Source organism: Lampetra fluviatilis, chromosome 22 (genome assembly GCF_964198595.1).
Source record: "Lampetra fluviatilis chromosome 22, kcLamFluv1.1, whole genome shotgun sequence".
NCBI lineage: Eukaryota > Metazoa > Chordata > Hyperoartia > Petromyzontiformes > Petromyzontidae > Lampetra > Lampetra fluviatilis.
The window spans coordinates 2,612,634-2,639,163 of record NC_136296.1 but is presented as its reverse complement, the minus strand read 5'-3'; the positions used below and the strand labels follow the sequence as shown (position 1 = coordinate 2,639,163).

General features: G+C 44.6%; 1 protein-coding gene across 1 annotated transcript in view; it reads left to right on the top strand.

The window, feature by feature from the left end:
* Positions 1-26,530, top strand: part of LOC144938423 (potassium voltage-gated channel subfamily KQT member 4-like) — a 94,923-nt gene that overhangs the window by 61,572 nt on the left and 6,821 nt on the right. The window contains exons 5-11 of the mRNA XM_078866204.1: positions 2,332-2,460; positions 3,593-3,703; positions 4,971-5,066; positions 6,149-6,237; positions 12,587-12,882; positions 14,047-14,152; positions 16,811-16,942. Coding sequence (XP_078722330.1) covers positions 2,332-2,460; positions 3,593-3,703; positions 4,971-5,066; positions 6,149-6,237; positions 12,587-12,882; positions 14,047-14,152; positions 16,811-16,942 — 959 coding nt within the window. The remainder of the gene's footprint in view (positions 1-2,331; positions 2,461-3,592; positions 3,704-4,970; positions 5,067-6,148; positions 6,238-12,586; positions 12,883-14,046; positions 14,153-16,810; positions 16,943-26,530) is intronic.

Genomic DNA, 26,530 nt, shown 5'->3' with positions numbered 1-26,530 from the left:
GACGACCTCCTGTACACCCGGCGAGGTCGTTAACATCTCACCACTGTAGCGCCGAAAATAGTCATTACACTCGGTGAGGCTTTCCTGGGTAAATGAGTGGAAGTTAAACAATCACTTTGCTTCAGTCAAAATAATTAGAATCACTATTTATACTGGAGGAATCCGATGAGCTATAAAGCTCTCTTTGATAGATGTCCAGTAGGGGCGGGTCAGAAAGTTACAAAAACAAAGTATAGGATAGGTCAACAAATCACTGAACAAAAGCATTCTGCTGTGTGGCAGAATCAAAAACAGAATATTTACTAATACTGGAGGAATGTCCAGTCGGGGCGGGTAAGAACGTTCCAACAAACAAAACAAAAATATGATAGGAGTGCAAAGTACAGGAAAGTTAAATAAATCACCCAGACAGAGACAAATGAAACTAAACCATCTCCATCCAACCAGGCTAAGCCCATTGAGGTATTAACGTATTTTTCAGAAGCGACCTGGCCACCAATGATAGCTCAACAAAATCGCTTATCATTTGGACATTTATAGCAGCAAAACAAATCTAAATAATGAGTGCGGGTTGGCAGAGGTGGGGAGTGTGACAATGACTTGGCTGTTCTGCCCTCTGCTGGCCAACAGCAAGAAACCGCAGTCTAATCGGGCAGTGTGATTTGGCGTAACTCAGGAGTCGGAAACCCCCAAAAAATGTGTAGTTTTTTATTCGTAAAAAATAAATCAATATTTCAACAGCCGCATGATTCTCGTAATATTAGTTTCCCACGACTTTATAATTGCATTTCGCATTTTATTGTATTATGCTTCGCTGTACTTTGTGTATGGGTAAATATGATTTAAATATAATTCATACAAAATAATCCTGCCATAAGTCTTTTAATCAGTGTCACTTTACAATCAATAACACCGAGATTGCACGGATGCTGTCAATTTCACAAGAACTAAATGGTTACTGTAACGATGAAAATGTCACAATCAACCTGCCATCAATCCACTATAAACACACATTTCGAATGAGTAATTTGAATTTAGAGCTTTTTTAGTTTGCCAATACATTTTTTTCCATATAAAATGGGCCACAATAAACACATTGTTTTTTTGGAAAATCGGGAAACGATAAGAAGTGATTGTGTGAAGTGTTTTGGGTGGCTCAGGCGTGTAACCGTTATATGTACTGTGTATATGAGTAAATATATAGCGATATCGCTCTTTTTCAGGGGTATCCTGGCTATCACAAATGATAACTCAACGAAGTGGCTCATCACGTGGAAATGTATTTGAGCCAAATACTCTGAAAGCACGTTGGTTCTAATTGTGAAGGGAAACACCAGATGATCCGGAGAAAATCCAGGCAACCACGGGGAGAGAGACACACACAAACTCCAAATATACAGCACGCATCAGGGTCGGGATCTAACCGACGACCTCCTGTATACCCGGCGAGGTAGTTAATATCTCACCACCGTAGCGCCTAAAAGAGTCATTAAACTCGGTGAGGCTTTCCTGGGTAAACGAGTGGAAGTTAAACAATCACTTTGCTTCAGTCAAAATAATCAGAATCACTATTTATAATGGAGGAATCCGATGAGCTATAAAGCTCTCTTTGATAGATGTCCAGTAGGGGCGGGTCAGAAAGTTACAACAACAAAGTATAGGATAGGTCAACAAATCACTGAACAAAAACATTCTGCTGGGTGGCAGGTAAAGCAGAATATACAGATCCTCTCGATTATCTGATAAATACTGAAAACATTCTATGTAAGAAATTATAGATGGCCAGTACACTCACTCCGATTAAGAGCCAGGCTACAGTCTACATTAGTGTTTCTTTGTTTTTATTATTTTTCTTTAAAAAAAAATTGTATTCACTTTATTTTTATTATTATTTTTCTATCTACGTGGCTTTACTGAAAGAACTAAAGAATACAAAGAATATAAGAAAATAGTAAACATTTTCAAAGCCTAGTTTGCATCAGTTTTGTATTTATACGTGTGCTTGTTTTATGCAAGCCATATATTCCCAACATTACGCCGGATAATTGAGAGCCGACTGTGTTTTGAATATGTAATGTAACGCTACTGCACAGGGTTTCACGGTTGTACCCTACAGCTGTCTGCTGTCTGTTGGGTTGTACCGATTAGCACGGTTGGCTACGTATGGTGCGAAAGAAGTTCAACATGCTTGTGTGTTGTTCGACACGATGCCCGATGTCTTTGCTCCGCGTGCTCGGCGCCTCTTCAGTAATTGAATTTCGTTCCTGAAGAAGCTGGGCATATGAAGTCACGCGGCTCTTATGACTGTGCTTGGTGGTGGTGGTGGTGCAGGAGCTGATCACGGCTTGGTACATCGGCTTCCTGGTGCTGGTGTTCTCCTCGTTCCTCGTCTATCTGGCCGAGAAGGACGAGAACCAGAAGGAGTTCGGCACCTACGCCGACGCACTCTGGTGGGGCACGGTGAGATGAGGAACCGATCTGTGTGGAGGTGGCTGCGAAGGCAAAGGCAGAGATCCCCCATGTAGCCTTCAACAGGCTGTCGGGGAAAGTGCCGTCAGGGAGCACCGATATATGAAGGTCGGGACATAGCACGAGGGGGATCTGTGAACGGCACCACGCCCGGCCGCATTTATCTCTAAAACGCTGACGTTACACACTGCACTAGGTACTCATCTTAAGGCTGAGTCGATTTAGGGGAGGCCCAAGACTGCTTCAGATATTTGTGACCAATGTTGGCTGTTGGTCTACATCCTCGTATTCTGTCGTGGCAGCTTGTGCTCCTGAATCCTACATACGTGTCTCACGTGTGTTTGTAAAGTTAAAGGAGTGGTGGGGAGCCCCCGGTCTGCAGGCCGAGAATCCGCCCCACGACTTCATATCACATGGCCAGCAGCCACATCTCACCCACCACATTAAAACTGCCCACACATTACATCCATGCATCATTACAAGGATGTTAGCTGCATTAATGAGGTGCTAGAGGGGAATATTGTTTATCTGGTAATACGGAGTTTAGAATATTAGTGCACTCGGTCATTGATGTCACCACAAGGAGCCTGCAGCAGTAACAGATGCGACCACAGCGGCGTGTTAATACATGTCCTTGCGAAAGGTATTCAAGATACCTATCCGACCCTCCGTAATAAAAAGGTTTCCCACCCCTGGACCAAAGCACCTTAATGCGTGTGCGTTTGTGTGCATCACGGTGGTGAGATGTTCACTACGTCGTCTGGTATGCAGGAGATCGTGGGTTAGATCCCAACCCTGACGCCTGTATATTTGGAGTTTGCATGTTCTCCCTGTGGTCATGTGGATTTTTATCTGGGTCCTCCCATTTTTCCCTCCATATTTAGAAACATGCGTTCAGAGCATTTGGCTGCTATACATTTTCATATGATAGGCAACTTCGTTGAAATATCATTTGTGGCCAGGTTGCGTCTCTGAAATAGAGCTATATTGATAGCTCAGTGGGCTTTACCAGTGTAAGATAAAAACAAAAGTTTATAGTTTGTTTGTGTTTGCATAGCTGTCGGTCACATCTGTGTGTGGGGGGGGGGCATGCCTGCGTGCAATGTGGATGGCTCCTGCACAGATCACGCTCACCACCATCGGCTATGGGGACAAGTGCCCGGTGACGTGGGTGGGGCGGCTCATGGCGGCCAGCTTCGCGCTGCTCGGGATATCCTTCTTCGCCCTCCCAGCCGTACGGGCCCACACGCATGCTGCACGCTGCGCTTCCCAACCATCCACACTGTTGATGATAATGACAACAACTTGCATTTATATAGCTGCCATAATAGTTCAGAGATGTAGACACGGTGGAAGATAGAAGAAAGTGAGCATCACAGAGCTGAAATGAGAATGTTGAGATGGATGTTTGGAATATTAGTAGTGGAAAGGAGGTAGAATGAAGTAGAAACTTAGCGGGGGTTACTGGTGTTTTTGAAGGTATTCGATATGAGACTTAGATGGTTTGGTAAGTGTTGAGAAGAGACAACGAAGATTCAATTAGAAGATATGTAGACCAACAGACTCGCACAAACTCATATAGAGACCCATAGACTCACACAGATCTACAAAGCTACACAGGGACCCATAGACTAATACAAACATCTGTTGGAAGTGCTATGGAGATGCTACCCCGAGGCAGGACAGAGGAGTAGAGGGAGACTGAGGGTGAGATGGAAGGATACTTTGGAACGAGAGGTGATGTCTAGAGAATGTGTCAAGTGTTTTACATTTTTCAATTTGCTTTCCGATATGTTTACAAACACGTGGCAACTGAGTCTGCTGACCCGCGGTTCGTGAGGAGCAGCTAACTAAATAAGAGTGCACGTGAAGATATTGCATTGATTTGTTTTGCAAGCACGGTTAATCCGCAACCCGGATAATTCACCCACGGATAATCTCCAGTGAACTGTATAGTAATCCCTCAGTTAACAGTGACATCGGTTAAGGGTTTTCATGTTAACGTTTCGCCTCCCATAAGACCCCATAGTTTCGACTTAACGTTAACATTCTGAGTAACGGTATGTTTACGTAATGCACGCGGGCACCAATTTGGGCCATTCCGAGCAGTCGTTAAGTGAGGCTGAGCCATGCCCTCAGACAATCAGCTACGACCATTTATGAGCGTTTAGACCTCGATTTACTTTGTTTACATTGTTTTTGCAGTGAAACAGTCTCTCTTGCAGACTCAGTGATTTTTTAAATATAATTTTTCAACTTATAAGTTAATTTAATTCACAGTTATTTCGGTTAGCAGTAAGTTTTCGAGGAACGAATAAATAGTTTTTACCGAGGGACTACTGTCTAAGGGTGGCTCTGAGGATTTGCCCACTAATTCGCATATCTAACCATCCCCTATCTCTCTGCCTTCCCCTGGTCCCCTGTCCAAATGTTCATCGATTCCCCATGCCCTTGGGGGCTGCACGGGCCCCATTCTGCCTCCCCCTCCCACCAACCCCAAGGGAATCCTGGGCTCAGGATTTGCCCTCAAGGTGCAAGAGCAGCATCGTCAGAAACACTTTGAGAAGAGACGCAGCCCGGCTGCAGGGCTCATACAGGTAGGAGGTGCCCATACAGCCAGACAAAGAGAGCGCGCTCGTACACACACAGACGCGGATGCCGTCACGTGGGGGAAAGAGGCACCGACAGTTGGAAGAACACAACAATGCATCTGTGACAAAAACAAAAAAGAGTTTGATAATTCGGTGGAAAATCAAAGAACTGCATTGGTAGTGGTGTTCGCTCATTTTCCTCTGCTGTCCACGCAGTCTGGAACTCTCCTACCTCAGTCGTCTGTGCTGTTGTCTCCTTGCCCTGCTCAATTTCAGGCTAGAGACTTTATTACCTCGGCTTAAGGCTAACTGTGTCTCTATAAAAATAAAGATGCTAACTGTTTCTATGCTACGTCTTGTAATACAGTCGCGTTTCAATGCTATATAAATGCAAAATATATGATGCAAGTACAAAAAATAATCATGAAATAAATCTCACCACTATTACAATTGAAATGTTGTAATACAAATTATTATAAGAGGCTACTGTTTGAGTTAACGAACTTTTCAGAGTGAAGGCCTCTAAAAAGGGCTATTGCCCACAACGCGAGCATGCTCTGTTATAAAGCAGTACTAATGATGACTGCGGTGCATTTATTTGGATCTGTGGATACATTGTTAAAAAATAAAATGTGTAGATTAATGGAATGTAAAAAAATACATTGGTCGGTGCATGAAGTTTTGGACGCTTTAGGCCTGTGTTCAACAACTATGTAAACAAAAATGGCCGCCGAGCTATTGCCCGCCAAGAACTCGCAGAGACAAAAAAAGATAGATGAGTGAGATGAAAGAAAGCTAGACTAGGAGATAGATTTAGATAAAAGTTACTAAACGTTAGTGATCGTATATACAGACGTTATGATGGCGTTTGACATTATAACGCCTCTACGTAACCACTCTTTTGCACCTCTAACATATGCTGTCACGTGGCCCACTGGTAAATATAGTTGAGGAACCATGCTTTCGACAATGAGGATGGATGGACATAACATGGGAATTGAGGGTGAGAGTTGTATGAAGAAACTTGATCCAGCACACGGCTATTGAGCCTGTGATCTGATCATGTGGCTATTCCTTGGCTCTCCCAGGCAGCGTGGCGCCTCCACTCGACGGACGCCAGCCGCCCCCACCTCATCGCCACCTGGAGGTTCTACTACGACTGCATCCCGTCGCTCAGGTATGCAGAGACCTCACTCAATGGACATCGTCGCCACCACACGATGGCATTTAGCCAGCAGTGACAATCACCATTATCAATCGACATCAGCGTCACTATCGTCACAACCAATCAACAGGCCCTGCAGTATCATCACCAGGAATACCATGATCACCACCATCATCATCAAAGCTGTTAAAATCATAAATATAACCACTATCATATTTATTCATTGTTTGCATGTTCTACCCGTGATCGCCTGCATTTTCCTCCGGGTCCTCCGGTTTTTTCCCTCCACATTTAAAAACATGCGTTTAGAGTAATTGGCGACTCTCGGTTTTCACGTGATAAGCCACTTCGTTCAGCTATCATTTGTGATAGCCAGGTCGCTTCTGAAAAATAGCTATATAGCTCCGTGGGCCGTAGCTGATAAAATAAAATGTGTATACCAGTGTCCTGATCACATTGTTTCATCTCCACTTTAGCCTCCCCAGTTACCGCTTTCTAATTGCTAATCTGTTCAGCATATATACGTTCAAGTTCTGCATTTGGTGATGATTTATATGTCGTATGTGCTGGATCTATCTGACCCTTGGTGCCACTGGTGGCCGATTTATATTTACCACAATGTTAAAGAGGAATCAATTCTTGAATTGCAACACGTGATACAGTCACCAGGGAGAAATCGTGGATCCTCTGATAAACATCGATGACCTTTAGCCTGTGAAGTACAACGTGAGAGAAAAAAAAAAATTTTGCCTGTGAAGTACAACGTGAGAGAAAACAAAAAAATATTCCCGTGGAACCTGGAGCAAGCAAGGAGATGCTCTTCCTCCCTCAAATGTTTCCAGCGATTGCCACCTTACCTCGTTTTCCCAGGAACATCCTCTTTTTTGTAGGCCGTCATGGTAAATTTTCAAGTCTTCCAGGACATTAAAATTCCCACATTGGTTGGTTGCATAACAATACACCACTCTCAAGACAACGCATTTACGTGGAGTTCTCCTTTATCTGGTACGGTGAGATAATCTATTCTGCTCCCCGGTTTGTTGTGCTTCCGAGCTGGCAACTTTTATTGTTTTCAAATGTAGCCTACTGAGGCTAATGGTGACATGAACATACCCTTCACCCTCTGACATTTGACCCCACTTTGCCCCCACTCCCACACAGCAAGCTGCACAGGTTCTTTCGCTCGCACGCAGGTCGTCGATATAGGTAGAGCCGTTGCCCTGCTGTGCAGTGCTGGTTTCTTTGTTGTGTTGACGCGATTGAGCATGGCGTGGTTGTGTACTATGTGCCATCCATTTTGTGTCATCCATTGTGAAACCACGGTCATGCCAAGCAGTTATTCCCCTTGCCTGACGTAGAAAGAGTACTAATACCTAAATACAACTGTCAATGAAAAGTTTTCAAGAATTTCAATGTTCGACAGTCTTTAATCAAGGTTAGGACCGGATGAGATGCAGACGTCTGGTTTTCCACATTCAAACTAATCCATGTACAAACTAATTTCGCCTTGCTGTGGAGCACTATGGGTAAACAAATATAAGAATAAGTACATTTTGTGTCTCCACATACAATAAACAACTTTTAGTCCATCAGGCAATTGGTTTTCAAGACTAATATTATAAAATCGCATTTGTTTAAGAAATAAAAGTCTGCCGCTTGATAATATTGGTCTGGAGAGCTATTAGGCTGGTAGACTAAATGTGTTTTAATTTATATTATGTGGAGACACTGAATCGAGTTTAGCTTATATGTGCATGAGTGTGGTTGACCGAACCAGGCTTAAGAGTCTGCTGTACTTGATTCTTGTTTTCTCTCTCAAAACAATACTTCTACTGAGTGTGCGTTCACTTTACCTCAGCTTCGCGTTTCACCAGGGACTTCTCAAACGCCATTTGCTCCTCAAAGCAATTCCGCAGGCCACTGATCCATCTCCTCCAATGTTTCTCCCTTCAAATGCAAATGAGGTCGTCACTGGTAAAGAGGAAAAAAACCTGCGACGTGGAGAGGGTGCAATAGATGGATTTTGAGAAACCCCCGTTCGGCGTTCTATTATATGGGGAGGACCTCTTTTTGAGCTGCCAACTCTGGCTGGGATTTCCTGTTTCAAGTGATGTGCACCGGTGGTCACGTCGAACCATTTTAACACAGAGGCCATGACTTCTTCAGAGGCTCCTTCCTGCAGCAGCCACATGGTGGCCCTAGGCATAACTTTTTTTTTTGGGGGGGGGGGGAGGAATCCCCCCTCCATTTTGTTTTAATCCTCGTGTGATGTCAAGACAGGGATATATACAAGAGACAAAGATGCGGTGAGATGAGAGAGCTGCAGACAAAACTCGCCGAGAAGGAGGTTAGCTATTCAAATCCCATCATCCCCAGCGGCAGTTGAGACCACAGGAGCCAGTTTGCTCCGTACGTGCCGCCTTCTCCCGAGCAGCCGCTGTCGCACGTCGAGTCGAGAGATGCGAGAAGGGAGGTGCAGACAAGAGAAAATTGGGAGATTGATCGGCTTATTATGCTTAATTAGATTGCTGTTTTATCAGCATTTTCATTTTAAGCGATATTTTATACACTCATATTTTTCGAGTAATCCAGGGCCCCTTAAGTGGACGTGTATAGAGCTTCACTTACCCAGCGGCAGACACTCACCAGATAGAGCACGACACACAGACACTCACCAGATAGAGCACGACACACAGACACTCACCAGATAGAGCACGACACACAACCACTCACCAGTTACAGCACGACACACAGACACTCACCAGACAGAGCACGACACACAGACACTCAGCAGATAGAGCACGACACACAGACACTCACCAGACAGAGCACGACACACAGACACTCACCAGATAGAGCACGACACACAACCACTCACCAGTTACAGCACGACACACAGACACTCACCAGACAGAGCACGACACACAGACACTCAGCAGATAGAGCACGACACACAGACACTCACCAGACAGAGCACGACACACAGACACTCACCAGATAGAGAACGACACACAGACACTCACCAGATGGAGCACGACACACAGACACTCACCAGATAGAGCACGACACACAGACACTCACCAGATAGAGCACGACACACAACCACTCACCAGTTACAGCACGACACACAGACACTCACCAGACAGAGCACGACACACAGACACTCAGCAGATAGAGCACGACACACAGACACTCACCAGACAGAGCACGACACACAGACACTCACCAGATAGAGAACGACACACAGACACTCACCAGATGGAGCACGACACACAGACACTCACCAGATAGAGCACAACACACAGACACTCAGCAGACAGAGCACGACACACAGACACTCACCAGATAGAGCACGACACACAGACACTCACCAGATAGAGCACGACACACAAACACTCACCAGATAGAGAACGACACACAGACACTCAGCAGACGGAGCACGACACACAGACACTCACCAGATAGAGCACGACACACAGACACTCACCAGTTAGAGCACGACACACAAACACTCACCAGATAGAGAACGACACACAGACACTCAGCAGACGGAGCACGACACACAGACACTCACCAGATAGAGCACGACACACAGACACTCACCAGTTAGCACGACACACAGACACTCACCAGACAGAGCACGACACACAGACACTCACCAGATAGAGCACGACACACAGACACTCACCAGATAGAGCACGACACACAGACACTCACCAGATAGAGAACGACACACAGACACTCAACAGATAGAGCACGACACACAGACACTCACCAGATAGAGCACGACACACAGACACTCACCAGATAGAGAACGACACACAGACACTCAACAGATAGAGCACGACACACAGACACTCAACAGATAGAGCACGACACACAGACATGGTAATCGATCAAATAATCGATTACTGTGGAATTTCGTGAGGTAATCTCAAGTAATCGATTACCGTGGAATTTCGTGAGGTAATCTCAAGTAATCGATTACCATGGAATTTCGTGAGGTAATCTCAAGTAATCGATTACCATGGAATTTCGTGAGGTAATCTCAAGTAATCGATTACCGTGGAATTTGGTCAGGTAATCTCAAGTAATCGATTACCGTGTAATTTCGTGAGGTAATCTCAAGTAATCGATTACCGTGGAATTTGGTCAGGTAATCTCAAGTAATCGATTACCGTGGAATTTCGTGAGGTAATCTCAAGTAATCGATTACCGTGGAATTTCGTGAGGTAATGTCAAGTAATCGATTACCATGGAATTTCGTGAGGTAATCTCAAGTAATCGATTACCGTGGAATTTCGTGAGGTAATCTAAAGTAATCGATTACCGTGGAATTTCGTGAGGTAATCTCAAGTAATCGATTACCGTGGAATTTCGTGAGGTAATGTCAAGTAATCGATTACCGTGGAATTTCGTGATGTCATCTCAAGTAATTGATTACCGTGGAATTTCGTGAGGTAATCTCAAGTAATCGATTACCATGGAATTTCGTGAGGTAATCTCAAGTAATCGATTACCGTGGAATTTCGTGAGGTAATCTCAAGTAATCGATTACCGTGGCATTTTTTTATTACGCCCATGCCAACTGGGCAACTCGCGGCACTGTGCGTGTTTTGTGGCCGGCGACGTGTCCTGCCCAGCCCACTTCGAGACAAGGGAGAGTCCCTTTCTCTCCGTGCCTCTGTCTTCGTCCCTTTTCTTTTTTTATTTCCCCCACGATGACTTTGTGTGCATCTCTCCACGTCTCTGTCTCTGTCTCCACGTCTCTGTGTCTCCTGTCTCTGTCTCCACGTCTCTGTGTCTGTCTCTGTCTCCACGTCTGTGTCCATGTCTCTCTGTGGTGAGTGGCGGCATGGCGGTCAGCGACGCCGCTCTACGAACCCCGTGGCCCGAGTTAGAATCCCGCTCACGGTCAACACCCGGTGACGATCGTCTGAACCGGTCCTGGGGCCTCCCCCCTAGGTCGACTCAGCCTCAAATGAGTACCCGGTGCGCCGTGCCGGCCTTCACAGGTGCTGCTACCCGCTGACAGCACTTGCCCCAACAGCCTGGTGAAGCTACGGGGGGGGGGGGGTCTTTGTCTCCCTGTCTGTTGCTGTGTCTTGTATATTTGTGTCTGTGGTCACTCGTGCATTTTTCTTTTTTTTTTTATATAATTGAATAGCTCCCGGGCAGGTATTCGGAGTAGTTTGCTGTTCCAAACTCCTCTTATTTGTGAAAGAAACAAAAAAAAAGTATTAAGAAGTCGCTCCGCTACGCTTGTTGGGTACAATCGCGAATAACTGCGGATAATAGGAATAGGGCCACAGAAAATAGGAGTTTTCGATAATAGGGCTACGGATAAGAGGAGTTTTGTACTGTATATTTGCATCACCTATAAGTAGATCAACCAGAATGAGCCCGACTTTATCGGCTCTCAGAAGCTAAGCAGGTTTGCAACTGGAAGGTGCTTGCTAGGGACACCACCACAGCTGGTGAGAGGCTGCAGGGCAAGGTTCCAGGCTATATATCTATTGTTGTACTGTAGTCATATGCTCCAACATCGATGCATTCCACCTTAAACCTGTACTGATGTGTTAAGTTTGGTAAAATAACCCCCCCCCCGCACAATTCGCATGGTGTCAGCCCTAATCCAGCAGTGGATTCACAAAGGGCTGCACATTTACATAGTTGCACCGTTTTTTTTGCATACAGCGCTTTTATAGTTTTTTTCATGACGAATTTTTGTTTGTCGTGAATTGTATTGCACCTTAGAAAACATCATCCACCCTTCGAAAGCCTCTAAGGTCTCTCTATGGAAAAAAAAACACTCGGCTCATTTAACGCTCACCTTGCTCCGAATAAAGAATCAACTCCTTAATCGTCGAAAGTTGTCAAACGAACCTTGTAAAGTTTATTTCTGCCTCTAGATGGACCTTCTAAAAATCCTCAGTCACTAGACAATTGACCAGGTATTACATACACATCGTCAACTGACACAGAATGCTTAGTACAAACGTGGAATCACTCGCAAATACGCTAAATGTTCTCGTCATAGAAATGTGCTCAGGGGTCAGCAACCTGCGGCTTCAGAGCTGCATGCGGCTCTTCAAGGACTGCTTCACGACGTTGTTTATTCAGGACCACCGTCTCTCGTTTTTAATACCGAATTTGGAACAAAAAATGTCTCTTCTTGTTATTTTGGTCTAACTACACACTCACCGAGCTGGAAACACCGCTTACCTGAAACTGGAAAACCAGTCTTCGCCCTACGTGTGTCGTATTATTAAAACTTCGCAAAAAAAAAAAGAAACCACGCCAACGTTTGAAACCTACCCTTATTTCCCCGTGCGTGACTCCTCCTGCCCCGGGCACCCAGCCAGAAGGTCGGACTCCGAGAGCGCCTCTCCAGCCCCGTCACGCAGCTCATGCGCAGCCGCCCGGGGGGGGCACAGGGCCCCCCGCGCCGCACTCACAGCGCCGACTCCTCCGTGCAGGGACTGGGGGGCCCTCCCAACCCGCCCCTCGGCACGCCGGGGCACAGCGACGTGGTCAACAACAATCCCCTCCGCGCCACCACCAAGGGCCGCAGCCACAGCTTGGGGCTGGGCGAGCGAGCGCGGAGGCGGACGAGCCTGCGGCTGGGACGCGCGCCCGGGGCACGCTCCGCGCATGGTGAGGGCTGAGTGGGTGGGGGCCTTGCTCACCCTCTTTGAGTGCTGACCGGAACATGCTGCCACACAAAGACAAAGACCCCCCCCCCTGTATAGCCTTAACGTGCTGTTGTGGCAAGTGCTGTTAGTGAGCACCTAATGAATCCGGCACGGCACACAGAAGCTGTTTCGGCTGTGTGGTGGCTCGGCATGTAGCTACATGACCCAGCCAAAGTAGCCCTCGCCTGCGAGAGGAGGTCATTGATGGGAATATGTCCAGATCTTTAAAATGATTTGGAAGCCTCTTGCACAATTCAGCCAGGTTAAACCCAGGATGGAACATATGCAGGCCAGCCTAAATTTTTAAAGCCGATGCAGGCATTACTTCAGAAAGGTCCATTTTTGCAAGCACCCTCCCTAACACACATCTTTGAAAACACATCCACACACCACTCAGGAAATGCAAAGTTTTCCAGTTTAGCTTTACGGACTGTTGCCGATTGCTGGTAGTGAGCACATGGATGTCAGTGAATTGAATGTGGGTTACTCAGGTTGTAGCTCAATGCATTGACCCGAGCATTAATCGCTTCGTGGTTTGAATGGGCCCGCCCACGACCACTCGAAAGCTCAGTGTCTTCACACCTTTGGCTTGTGGAATCTGCTGCAGTCGCAATGCCTGCACACTGATAGCTACAATACTGCTTCACATCACCGACACGCACACAACAACAACCGCCATTCGCCACTAAGTGACTGTGATGTCACCACGACGCTTGTGCCAAGCTATATGCACTTTAAGGTCACGTGAAGTGTCGAACGCCTGCTGCCAGGAGATCAGGGGACAGACTCGGATGCCATGGGTTGACTGACTGAGATGACTCGCCGATGCAGGGTTCGGGTTCAGCCTCCTGGCTCCGATAAATGGGGTTTGGCCAGGAGACGACATAGATGCCTGTCACCCCGGGGGCTTCCGGCATAAGCTTACATTTTTTCCACATAGTTAAGTGATAATTACATTTAAGGTTGAGGGGTTACCAGCCCCTTGCACCCATCCACAGTCCCCATTGGCCACACATGCACACAAATGCACACCTTACACCTCGTTAAGGCCTACGTGGTCCAAACTTACCTCGTTCCCGACTTGCCGCATGTTTTTGTGTGAATTTGGGCTGCCCCATCTATTCAGAGACTGGAGTGTTTCTGGAAGGCGGCTCTGAGGAATCGGGCTGCTTCTTGGATGAGGCCCCTCAGGACTTCGAGCCCTCTGTGAAGGCCGTCATTCGTGCCATCAGGTGCGTGCAATGAAGGGTTTGTACGAGCAGTTACAATATAATACGTGTGGGAAACCTTTTCCTGACCAAAGACTGCAATAGGGCTATACAATTACCTTTTGGCGGAACACACGGTTACTTCTCTCACTTCAAGAGACGCTTACAGACTGAGTAATGTTTGGGGGTATTTCCAGTTTGACCCAGCAGCATCAACAGCAAACTTCTCAAATCTTGCTATGCATTGCTTGTATCATGTTCTCACAGCAGCGTTACCGGTCCCCACCCATGCCCCAAGGCATGAGAATTTAAACTTTTCATAAAGCGAACATTTTTATGCACCATAATCTCTCCGACTGATCTCATACCTCTTTCCCTATTCAGCCCCTTTATGGAGGCCGCTGGGTCCACGAACCTCCGGCATCAGCAGCAGTCCTCCACTGTTGGCAATCATAAACCACCTCTTGCTGAGGTTTCCATAGTCATCCTTCTCTATTTTCGTGCCTCCTCATCCCCTATGTCACTACGTATTTTTCTCGGTCGTCCTCTGCTTCTTTCTCCTTCTATGAGCTTTGCCATTGCCTTTGCTGGATTGCCATTTGGTGGCATTCTTCTGACAAGACAATAGCAGTCTGAATTCCTCAATTTGTTCTATTATTGTTCAGTCCATCATCAAAGTTCATTCTCATTTCTGAATTTATTATTTCAAATAGCCATGTTCTTCTGATTATCTTACCCCACCGCTAGTCAATCTCCAGCGAACCGAAGGCCACTCTTCACTTACGACCCATCCTCAAACTTAAACCTAAAAATTTGCAAAAAAGGAAGCCCCAAAAAATTTGTGTTACTTTAAAAAAAATAATTTTATCGTTTCAATAACGTATTGACATTCATTCAGGCGCATATCATAATTGTTCTATGAGATCTCTTTTACCAGTGGCAAAATATAGTAGTAGGTTTTTACCCTTTTAAACTGGTTCAAAACTGACACCTTTATTCAAGGCATCATGTTTGCCACTGGTAAAAAAGATCTCATAGAGTAAATGCTTACCCCGAGCTCTCAATACTCTGCTATTGCACTGTGTTTGAGTTGTATGCCTTCTGGTGTCATCTGGTCCAACACCAATGGGGACTAGGCTCTAAAGAAAGCCGTCTCGGGTGTGGACCAATCAACTTCAAGGACAGTGCATATTATTATCATTATCAGAGTTGCTTCTTTTTGTTTGCTTTTTTGACTACTTGTGTTCTGGTTATTGCAAACATGATGCCTTGAATAAAGGTGTCAGTTTTGTACCAGTTTAAAAGGGTAAAAACCTACTACTATATTTTGCCACTGATAAAAGAGATCTCATAGAGTAAATGCTTAACCCGAGCTCTCAATACTCTGATATTGCACTGTGTTTGAGTTGTACGCCTTCTGGTGTCATCTGGTCCAACACCAATGGGGACTAGGCTCTAAAGAAAGCCATCTCGTGTGTGGACCAATCAACTTCAAGGACAGTGCATATTATTATCATTATCAGAGTTGCTTCTTTTTGTTTGCTTTTTTGACTACTTGTGTTGTGGTTATTGCAAACATGATGCCTTGAATAAAGGTGTCAGTTTTGTACCAGTTTAACAGGGTAAAAACCTACTACTATATTTTGCCACTGGTAAAAGAGATCTCATAGAGTAAATGCTTACCCCGAGCTCTCAATACTCTGATATTGCACTGTGTTTGAGTTGTACGCCTTCTTGTGTCATCTGGTCCAACACCAATGGGGACTAGGCTCTAAAGAAAGCCGTCTCGGGTGTGGACCAATCAACTTCAAGGACAGTGCATATTATTATCATTATCAGAGTTGCTTCTTTTTGTTTGCTTTTTTGACTACTTGTGTTGTGGTTATTGCAAACATGATGCCTTGAATAAAGGTGTCAGTTTTGTACCAGTTTAAAAGGGTAAAACCCTACTACTATCATAATTGTTGTTTAGCTTTTATTTTTATTTTTTCTGCATGTAGGCCAACGTGGAATCGAAGCAAGAATCCCTCATTATGGTGAAACGATTCATCCGTATCCCGTGACCATTTGCAAGCATAATCCCGTACCGCAGTGCAGTTTTCAATATGTTGCTCATGTGGGCCATCCTTCACAGGCCTGAACAGATGAAAATGTAAGGGTGCTAGATTTGGTCTATATGATGAATGGGGCCGCACAGTCCAGCCAAACTGTACAATTGGCCTCTGATGTTCTTAGGATCGTTTGTGGTCTGGCATTGTCATGTTGGAAGATGACTTAACTTGCCATTTGATGCACAGACACTGTGGTCCCAAAAATCATGCAATATAGTTCCTCAGCTCAGTTTTACTAATTTATAGTTTTCTGTATACACTATGATTCAATGAAGATTTGGTGTGTATAGCTCTCTGATGTGTTCTTGGGTTGTACCATGTATTGTTCGGCATGTCTGACATTTTGCTTCTAGGATCTTATTCAGGAACTGAATTGAACAGCTCACTGCCTCCCTCAACATCGGATATATCGTGCTGTAAAAACACGCAGTAAAACCAGAAAACACATTGTAAAGCTATATAGCACAATAGTGAACCTTCTTGGCCAGTGTGTGTGTGTCCGTGTGTGTGGTGGGAGTGTGACACAAGACGACCCTTTCCTCCTTGCCGCTAATCCCCCCCCCTCCATCAGAGCAATGCACTTTCTTGTCGCCAAGAAGAAGTTTAAGGAGACGCTGCGACCATATGACGTGAAGGACGTCATCGAGCAGTACTCGGCCGGACACCTTGACATGCTCAGCCGCATCAAGAGCCTGCAGGGAAGGTTCGCCACCGCCCTCCCCATACAAACAGCGCTGGTCTGGGAGGAACAGGAGGAGCAGGGAGAGTCGGGGACATAGCCACTGTGAGGATTTCGTGGGTGATCAGACACTCCCAATAATTTTAATATATCGCCGAGAGACGCTACGCACATTTTTCGACAAAAAATCGCGGTCTTTATGAGTCTTTCGTTTATCACCTTCGAATACACAGTTACACAAAAAACAGTAGACTCGGTACCGGTTCAGTCGCCCGCGGTTGAGTAGAATCCTGTCTGTAATCCAACAAACAATCACCAGGGACCATTTTCCAGTAAGACACCCCCAACTTCCATAGTGTGGGGGGAAGTATAGCTTCATTGATGAGTGTAAATGCAGTGAAGAGTGGCTTCAACAGACCGTTCTTTACTCTTCTTCTTGGTTCTTTCGGTAAAGTCACGTAGAAGGGAAGTAATAAAATAATAAAAATAAAACATAATAAAACAATTCTCACGACGTTTCGGCCACAACGCAAGCAGCCGTCCTCAGGCGAAGAATGAGAACATTATCAAGCTAGGAGCTTATATAGGTGTAGCGAGGAGGAGCGCCTTAACAAAAGAATGTGCATATGAAGAGGAATTTAGCATACCAATGGACAATGCGTAGGGGGTGGGCGGAGGGGTTTCAAAGTCCCATTATGCCCATGCATTATGCAGGATCAACAGCACCACGGGGGGGCGCAAGGAACAGCGTTAATAAAGGAAAGGAATGTTAGTGATATGTAGCTGCATTTACCAAACAACCACGTAGAAAACCGAAGTGAAAACTACATAAAAAAAAACTAAAATATAAACTGATACTTACTATACTCTACAATAAGCTGAGTTACTAACAACAAATAATAAAATTACAATTCTACGTCGTAAGAAGTATATAATATACTTCCATCTAAACTTTATTCTCTTAGCATATACAGTACTATATACTGCCATAGATAAACCCAACATTAAATTATATACTGTATTGCTGTAAACCACCCTATACTTTATACATTTTAATATAACACTATGTATTATTCAACTCACCCTAATGTGTATCGAAATGGTTTATTACGTCCTTCCAATGATTGCTAAGCCTGAATCCATCTTCTCGGTTAAAATTGTCTCTGTGTTTGTATATGTGGATCGCCTCATGAACGAATCTCTCATGATAGCCAGATGGCTTGCAGAGAACCTCCGTCTTGGAGAAGTCAATGTCATGTGAGCCCACTGAGTTGTAACAGTGGTCTGCCACGGCTGAGGTGTTTGTCCTACCGTGTTTTAGATCAGCTTTATGTTCACGGATGCGGTCTGAGACGTGTCGTTTGGTTTCCCCAATGTAACTGCTACCACAGAGGCAACTTAGTTTGTAGACGCCAGGGTACTGTATGTCTGGAATCACATCTTTTACAGATGGTACCAGATCACGGATTTTATGTACTGTGTTGAATCGGACCTGGATCTTGTGTTTAATCAGGATTTTGGAGATCTTTTTTGTGACCCCAGCAATGTAGGGTAAGGTGATGGTCTTGAAAGGCTCCTCAACAGGATCTTTCTTGATGGTTGGAGTGATGGCTTTGCGGATTGTGTAGTCGGAGTAACCATTAGCCTTAAGAGCTTGGCGTACGTGTTTGAGTTCACTGGAAATGTGTTCATGGTCGGAGATGCATTGGGCTCTATGATATAGAGTCTTGATGAGGGAATTCTTCTGGGATGGATGGTGGTGGGAATCCGGTTTTAGATAAGCATCCGTGTGGGTGGCTTTCCTGTAGACAGAGTGGCTCATTGAACCATCAGGTCTCCTTTTGATTAGGACATCCAAAAAGGGTAGCTTGCCATCATTTTCGACTTCCATGGTGAATCTGATGGCTGGGTGTATGGAATTGATGTGGTCGAGAAATTGGTCTAGAGCAGGCCGGCCATGTGGCCAGATGACAAAAGTGTCGTCTACGTACCTCTTCCATAAGGTCGGGCGTAGAGTGGCAGTCTGGATGGCGTCCGTCTCAAATTTTTCCATGAAGATGTTGGCTACAACCGGAGATAGGGGGGAGCCCATTGGGGTGCCCTCAATTTGCTTGTAGAAGGTTCCATTCCAGGTGAAGTATGTATTGGTTAAGCAGTGTCTCACCAGGGGGGGTACCCCAGCATTTAATCCTTGATGAACCAAGTCTTCAATGATTGCGATGGTGTCAGGCACAGGCACCTTGGTGAACAAGGAAACCACATCAAAACTGACAAGCAGGTCCTCTGGGGACAGGGCAATCCCCTTGATTGTCGATACCAGGTCAGTAGAGTTTAGTACTGCAGAGGTGGTTTTTCCAGTGAAAGGCCGTAGGATTTCGGACAAAAAACGAGCCAGTTTGTAAGTGGGGGAGTTGATAGTAGAGACAATGGGACGAAGAGGTGTATCTTCTTTATGTATCTTTGGCAAGCCGTACAATCTTGGTGGCCTGGCTGCAGAAGGTTTCAACGAGAACTGTTTGGTCTGATCAATTAATGCGGTTGAAGCAGAAATGATGTTGTTGGTTTTGGAGACGAGGCTGTTGGTGGGGTCTCTTTTTATTTTTGTGTAGCTGCCATCGTTGAGTAGTTCTTGAATTTTGTTGTTGTATTCTATTTTGTCCATGATGACAGTGGCATTGCCTTTGTCGGCTGAGAGGATGACAATGTCATCCCTCTTTTTTAATTGAGCTAATTCAAAACGCTCATCTTTGCTGATGTTGCTAGCTGGCATCTTAGCGTTTTTGAGGGTTACAGAGATTTCAGATCTTGCTACGTCTGCAGCGATGTGACTCAAGCCCTTGAGAGCTACATCTACTCGAGCAATTATATCATTAACTGGTATGTGTCTAGGTGTGACTGCAAAGTTTAGTCCTTTAGCTAAGACGGATTTCAAACCTTCAGAAATAGGACTGTTACTGCGATTAATTACGACTTTGTTAACATCTAGCTTTTCAATGTGTGGGTCCGGTTTCTTGTTTGAGAGGCGGTTGAATTTGGAAATCAAGTTGTCCTTACATTTAGTCGACATAGCGGCAGCTGAAGAGGCAGTCATTTTTTCCACGTGTTCCCAATCCGATGTGGACATTGTTGCACTCAAAGATAAGTGTGATTTGTAGAGTGTCTTGTCTAACTGATCTAGTTCGGTGCGCGTAAGTCTGATTTTCTCTGAGATAAGAGCTAAGCTAGTTCTAGACAGAATTCGTTTCGCATTAGAAGAAGTTACAGCAGCAGATGTTAGTGTAAATGCGTTTGGTATTACCTTAGAGTCGCGGCATCTCTTCAGAAAGGTGAGAGACTCGATTAGCTGAGCCTTCTTATCCCGGAGCTTGTTGAAGGATCTCAAAGTTATGTGGAAACCCTCCCCGTAGAGGCGGTTAAATTTCGATTTAAAGCTTTCGTGACTGCAGGGATTCATCTTCTTGGTTCTTTCGGTAAAGTCACGTAGAAGGGAAGTAATAAAATAATAAAAATAAAACATAATAAAACAATTCTCACGACGTTTCGGCCACAACGCAAGCAGCCGTCCTCAGGCGAAGAATGAGAACATTATCAAGCTAGGAGCTTATATAGGTGTAGCGAGGAGGAGCGCCTTAACAAAAGAATGTGCATATGAAGAGGAATTTAGCATACCAATGGACAATGCGTAGGGGGTGGGCGGAGGGGTTTCAAAGTCCCATTATGCCCATGCATTATGCAGGATCAACAGCACCACGGGGGGGCGCAAGGAACAGCGTTAATAAAGGAAAGGAATGTTAGTGATATGTAGCTGCATTTACCAAACAACCACGTAGAAAACCGAAGTGAAAACTACATAAAAAAAACTAAAATATAAACTGATACTTACTATACTCTACAATAAGCTGAGTTACTAACAACAAATAATAAAATTACAATTCTACGTCGTAAGAAGTATATAATATACTTCCATCTAAACTTTATTCTCTTAGCATATACAGTACTATATACTGCCATAGATAAACCCAACATTAAATTATATACTGTATTGCTGTAAACCACCCTATACTTTATACATTTTAATATAACACTATGTATTATTCAACTCACCCTAATGTGTATCGAAATGGTTTATTACGTCCTTCCAATGATTGCTAAGCCTGAATCCATCTTCTCGGTTAAAATTGTCTCTGTGTTTGTATATGTGGATCGCCTCATGAACGAATCTCTCATGATAGCCAGATGGCTTGCAGAGAACCTCCGTCTTGGAGAAGTCAATGTCATGTGAGCCCACTGAGTTGTAACAGTGGTCTGCCACGGCTGAGGTGTTTGTCCTACCGTGTTTTAGATCAGCTTTATGTTCACGGATGCGGTCTGAGACGTGTCGTTTGGTTTCCCCAATGTAACTGCTACCACAGAGGCAACTTAGTTTGTAGACGCCAGGGTACTGTATGTCTGGAATCACATCTTTTACAGATGGTACCAGATCACGGATTTTATGTACTGTGTTGAATCGGACCTGGATCTTGTGTTTAATCAGGATTTTGGAGATCTTTTTTGTGACCCCAGCAATGTAGGGTAAGGTGATGGTCTTGAAAGGCTCCTCAACAGGATCTTTCTTGATGGTTGGAGTGATGGCTTTGCGGATTGTGTAGTCGGAGTAACCATTAGCCTTAAGAGCTTGGCGTACGTGTTTGAGTTCACTGGAAATGTGTTCATGGTCGGAGATGCATTGGGCTCTATGATATAGAGTCTTGATGAGGGAATTCTTCTGGGATGGATGGTGGTGGGAATCCGGTTTTAGATAAGCATCCGTGTGGGTGGCTTTCCTGTAGACAGAGTGGCTCATTGAACCATCAGGTCTCCTTTTGATTAGGACATCCAAAAAGGGTAGCTTGCCATCATTTTCGACTTCCATGGTGAATCTGATGGCTGGGTGTATGGAATTGATGTGGTCGAGAAATTGGTCTAGAGCAGGCCGGCCATGTGGCCAGATGACAAAAGTGTCGTCTACGTACCTCTTCCATAAGGTCGGGCGTAGAGTGGCAGTCTGGATGGCGTCCGTCTCAAATTTTTCCATGAAGATGTTGGCTACAACCGGAGATAGGGGGGAGCCCATTGGGGTGCCCTCAATTTGCTTGTAGAAGGTTCCATTCCAGGTGAAGTATGTATTGGTTAAGCAGTGTCTCACCAGGGGGGGTACCCCAGCATTTAATCCTTGATGAACCAAGTCTTCAATGATTGCGATGGTGTCAGGCACAGGCACCTTGGTGAACAAGGAAACCACATCAAAACTGACAAGCAGGTCCTCTGGGGACAGGGCAATCCCCTTGATTGTCGATACCAGGTCAGTAGAGTTTAGTACTGCAGAGGTGGTTTTTCCAGTGAAAGGCCGTAGGATTTCGGACAAAAAACGAGCCAGTTTGTAAGTGGGGGAGTTGATAGTAGAGACAATGGGACGAAGAGGTGTATCTTCTTTATGTATCTTTGGCAAGCCGTACAATCTTGGTGGCCTGGCTGCAGAAGGTTTCAACGAGAACTGTTTGGTCTGATCAATTAATGCGGTTGAAGCAGAAATGATGTTGTTGGTTTTGGAGACGAGGCTGTTGGTGGGGTCTCTTTTTATTTTTGTGTAGCTGCCATCGTTGAGTAGTTCTTGAATTTTGTTGTTGTATTCTATTTTGTCCATGATGACAGTGGCATTGCCTTTGTCGGCTGAGAGGATGACAATGTCATCCCTCTTTTTTAATTGAGCTAATTCAAAACGCTCATCTTTGCTGATGTTGCTAGCTGGCATCTTAGCGTTTTTGAGGGTTACAGAGATTTCAGATCTTGCTACGTCTGCAGCGATGTGACTCAAGCCCTTGAGAGCTACATCTACTCGAGCAATTATATCATTAACTGGTATGTGTCTAGGTGTGACTGCAAAGTTTAGTCCTTTAGCTAAGACGGATTTCAAACCTTCAGAAATAGGACTGTTACTGCGATTAATTACGACTTTGTTAACATCTAGCTTTTCAATGTGTGGGTCCGGTTTCTTGTTTGAGAGGCGGTTGAATTTGGAAATCAAGTTGTCCTTACATTTAGTCGACATAGCGGCAGCTGAAGAGGCAGTCATTTTTTCCACGTGTTCCCAATCCGATGTGGACATTGTTGCACTCAAAGATAAGTGTGATTTGTAGAGTGTCTTGTCTAACTGATCTAGTTCGGTGCGCGTAAGTCTGATTTTCTCTGAGATAAGAGCTAAGCTAGTTCTAGACAGAATTCGTTTCGCATTAGAAGAAGTTACAGCAGCAGATGTTAGTGTAAATGCGTTTGGTATTACCTTAGAGTCGCGGCATCTCTTCAGAAAGGTGAGAGACTCGATTAGCTGAGCCTTCTTATCCCGGAGCTTGTTGAAGGATCTCAAAGTTATGTGGAAACCCTCCCCGTAGAGGCGGTTAAATTTCGATTTAAAGCTTTCGTGACTGCAGGGATTCATCTTCTTGGTTCTTTCGGTAAAGTCACGTAGAAGGGAAGTAATAAAATAATAAAAATAAAACATAATAAAACAATTCTCATGACGTTTCGGCCACAACGCAAGCAGCCGTCCTCAGGCGAAGAATGAGAACATTATCAAGCTAGGAGCTTATATAGGTGTAGCGAGGAGGAGCGCCTTAACAAAAGAATGTGCATATGAAGAGGAATTTAGCATACCAATGGACAATGCGTAGGGGGTGGGCGGAGGGGTTTCAAAGTCCCATTATGCCCATGCATTATGCAGGATCAACAGCACCACGGGGGGGCGCAAGGAACAGCGTTAATAAAGGAAAGGAATGTTAGTGATATGTAGCTGCATTTACCAAACAACCACGTAGAAAACCGAAGTGAAAACTACATAAAAAAAACTAAAATATAAACTGATACTTACTATACTCTACAATAAGCTGAGTTACTAACAACAAATAATAAAATTACAATTCTACGTCGTAAGAAGTATATAATATACTTCCATCTAAACTTTATTCTCTTAGCATATACAGTACTATATACTGCCATAGATAAACCCAACATTAAATTATATACTGTATTGCTGTAAACCACCCTATACTTTATACATTTTAATATAACACTATGTATTATTCAACTCACCCTAATGTGTATCGAAATGGTTTATTACGTCCTTCCAATGATTGCTAAGCCTGAATCCATCTTCTCGGTTAAAATTGTCTCTGTGTTTGTATATGTGGATCGCCTCATGAACGAATCTCTCATGATAGCCAGATGGCTTGCAGAGAACCTCCGTCTTGGAGAAGTCAATGTCATGTGAGCCCACTGAGTTGTAACAGTGGTCTGCCACGGCTGAGGTTTTATTATTTGTTGTTAGTAACTCAGCTTATTGTAGAGTATAGTAAGTATCAGTTTATATTTTAGTTTTTTTTTATGTAGTTTTCACTTCGGTTTTCTACGTGGTTGTTTGGTAAATGCAGCTACATATCACTAACATTCCTTTCCTTTATTAACGCTGTTCCTTGCGCCCCCCCGTGGTGCTGTTGATCCTGCATAATGCATGGGCATAATGGGACTTTGAAACCCCTCCGCCCACCCCCTACGCATTGTCCATTGGTATGCTAAATTCCTCTTCATATGCACATTCTTTTGTTAAGGCGCTCCTCCTCGCTACACCTATATAAGCTCCTAGCTTGATAATGTTCTCATTCTTCGCCTGAGGACGGCTGCTTGCGTTGTGGCCGAAACGTCGTGAGAATTGTTTTATTATGTTTTATTTTTATTATTTTATTACTTCCCTTCTACGTGACTTTACCGAAAGAACCAAGAAGATGAATCCCTGCAGTCACGAAAGCTTTAAATCGAAATTTAACCGCCTCTACGGGGAGGGTTTCCACATAACTTTGAGATCCTTCAACAAGCTCCGGGATAAGAAGGCTCAGCTAATCGAGTCTCTCACCTTTCTGAAGAGATGCCGCGACTCTAAGGTAATACCAAACGCATTTACACTAACATCTGCTGCTGTAACTTCTTCTAATGCGAAACGAATTCTGTCTAGAACTAGCTTAGCTCTTATCTCAGAGAAAATCAGACTTACGCGCACCGAACTAGATCAGTTAGACAAGACACTCTACAAATCACACTTATCTTTGAGTGCAACAATGTCCACATCGGATTGGGAACACGTGGAAAAAATGACTGCCTCTTCAGCTGCCGCTATGTCGACTAAATGTAAGGACAACTTGATTTCCAAATTCAACCGCCTCTCAAACAAGAAACCGGACCCACACATTGAAAAGCTAGATGTTAACAAAGTCGTAATTAATCGCAGTAACAGTCCTATTTCTGAAGGTTTGAAATCCGTCTTAGCTAAAGGACTAAACTTTGCAGTCACACCTAGACACATACCAGTTAATGATATAATTGCTCGAGTAGATGTAGCTCTCAAGGGCTTGAGTCACATCGCTGCAGACGTAGCAAGATCTGAAATCTCTGTAACCCTCAAAAACGCTAAGATGCCAGCTAGCAACATCAGCAAAGATGAGCGTTTTGAATTAGCTCAATTAAAAAAGAGGGATGACATTGTCATCCTCTCAGCCGACAAAGGCAATGCCACTGTCATCATGGACAAAATAGAATACAACAACAAAATTCAAGAACTACTCAACGATGGCAGCTACACAAAAATAAAAAGAGACCCCACCAACAGCCTCGTCTCCAAAACCAACAACATCATTTCTGCTTCAACCGCATTAATTGATCAGACCAAACAGTTCTCGTTGAAACCTTCTGCAGCCAGGCCACCAAGATTGTACGGCTTGCCAAAGATACATAAAGAAGATACACCTCTTCGTCCCATTGTCTCTACTATCAACTCCCCCACTTACAAACTGGCTCGTTTTTTGTCCGAAATCCTACGGCCTTTCACTGGAAAAACCACCTCTGCAGTACTAAACTCTACTGACCTGGTATCGACAATCAAGGGGATTGCCCTGTCCCCAGAGGACCTGCTTGTCAGTTTTGATGTGGTTTCCTTGTTCACCAAGGTGCCTGTGCCTGACACCATCGCAATCATTGAAGACTTGGTTCATCAAGGATTAAATGCTGGGGTACCCCCCCTGGTGAGACACTGCTTAACCAATACATACTTCACCTGGAATGGAACCTTCTACAAGCAAATTGAGGGCACCCCAATGGGCTCCCCCCTATCTCCGGTTGTAGCCAACATCTTCATGGAAAAATTTGAGACGGACGCCATCCAGACTGCCACTCTACGCCCGACCTTATGGAAGAGGTACGTAGACGACACTTTTGTCATCTGGCCACATGGCCGGCCTGCTCTAGACCAATTTCTCGACCACATCAATTCCATACACCCAGCCATCAGATTCACCATGGAAGTCGAAAATGATGGCAAGCTACCCTTTTTGGATGTCCTAATCAAAAGGAGACCTGATGGTTCAATGAGCCACTCTGTCTACAGGAAAGCCACCCACACGGATGCTTATCTAAAACCGGATTCCCACCACCATCCATCCCAGAAGAATTCCCTCATCAAGACTCTATATCATAGAGCCCAATGCATCTCCGACCATGAACACATTTCCAGTGAACTCAAACACGTACGCC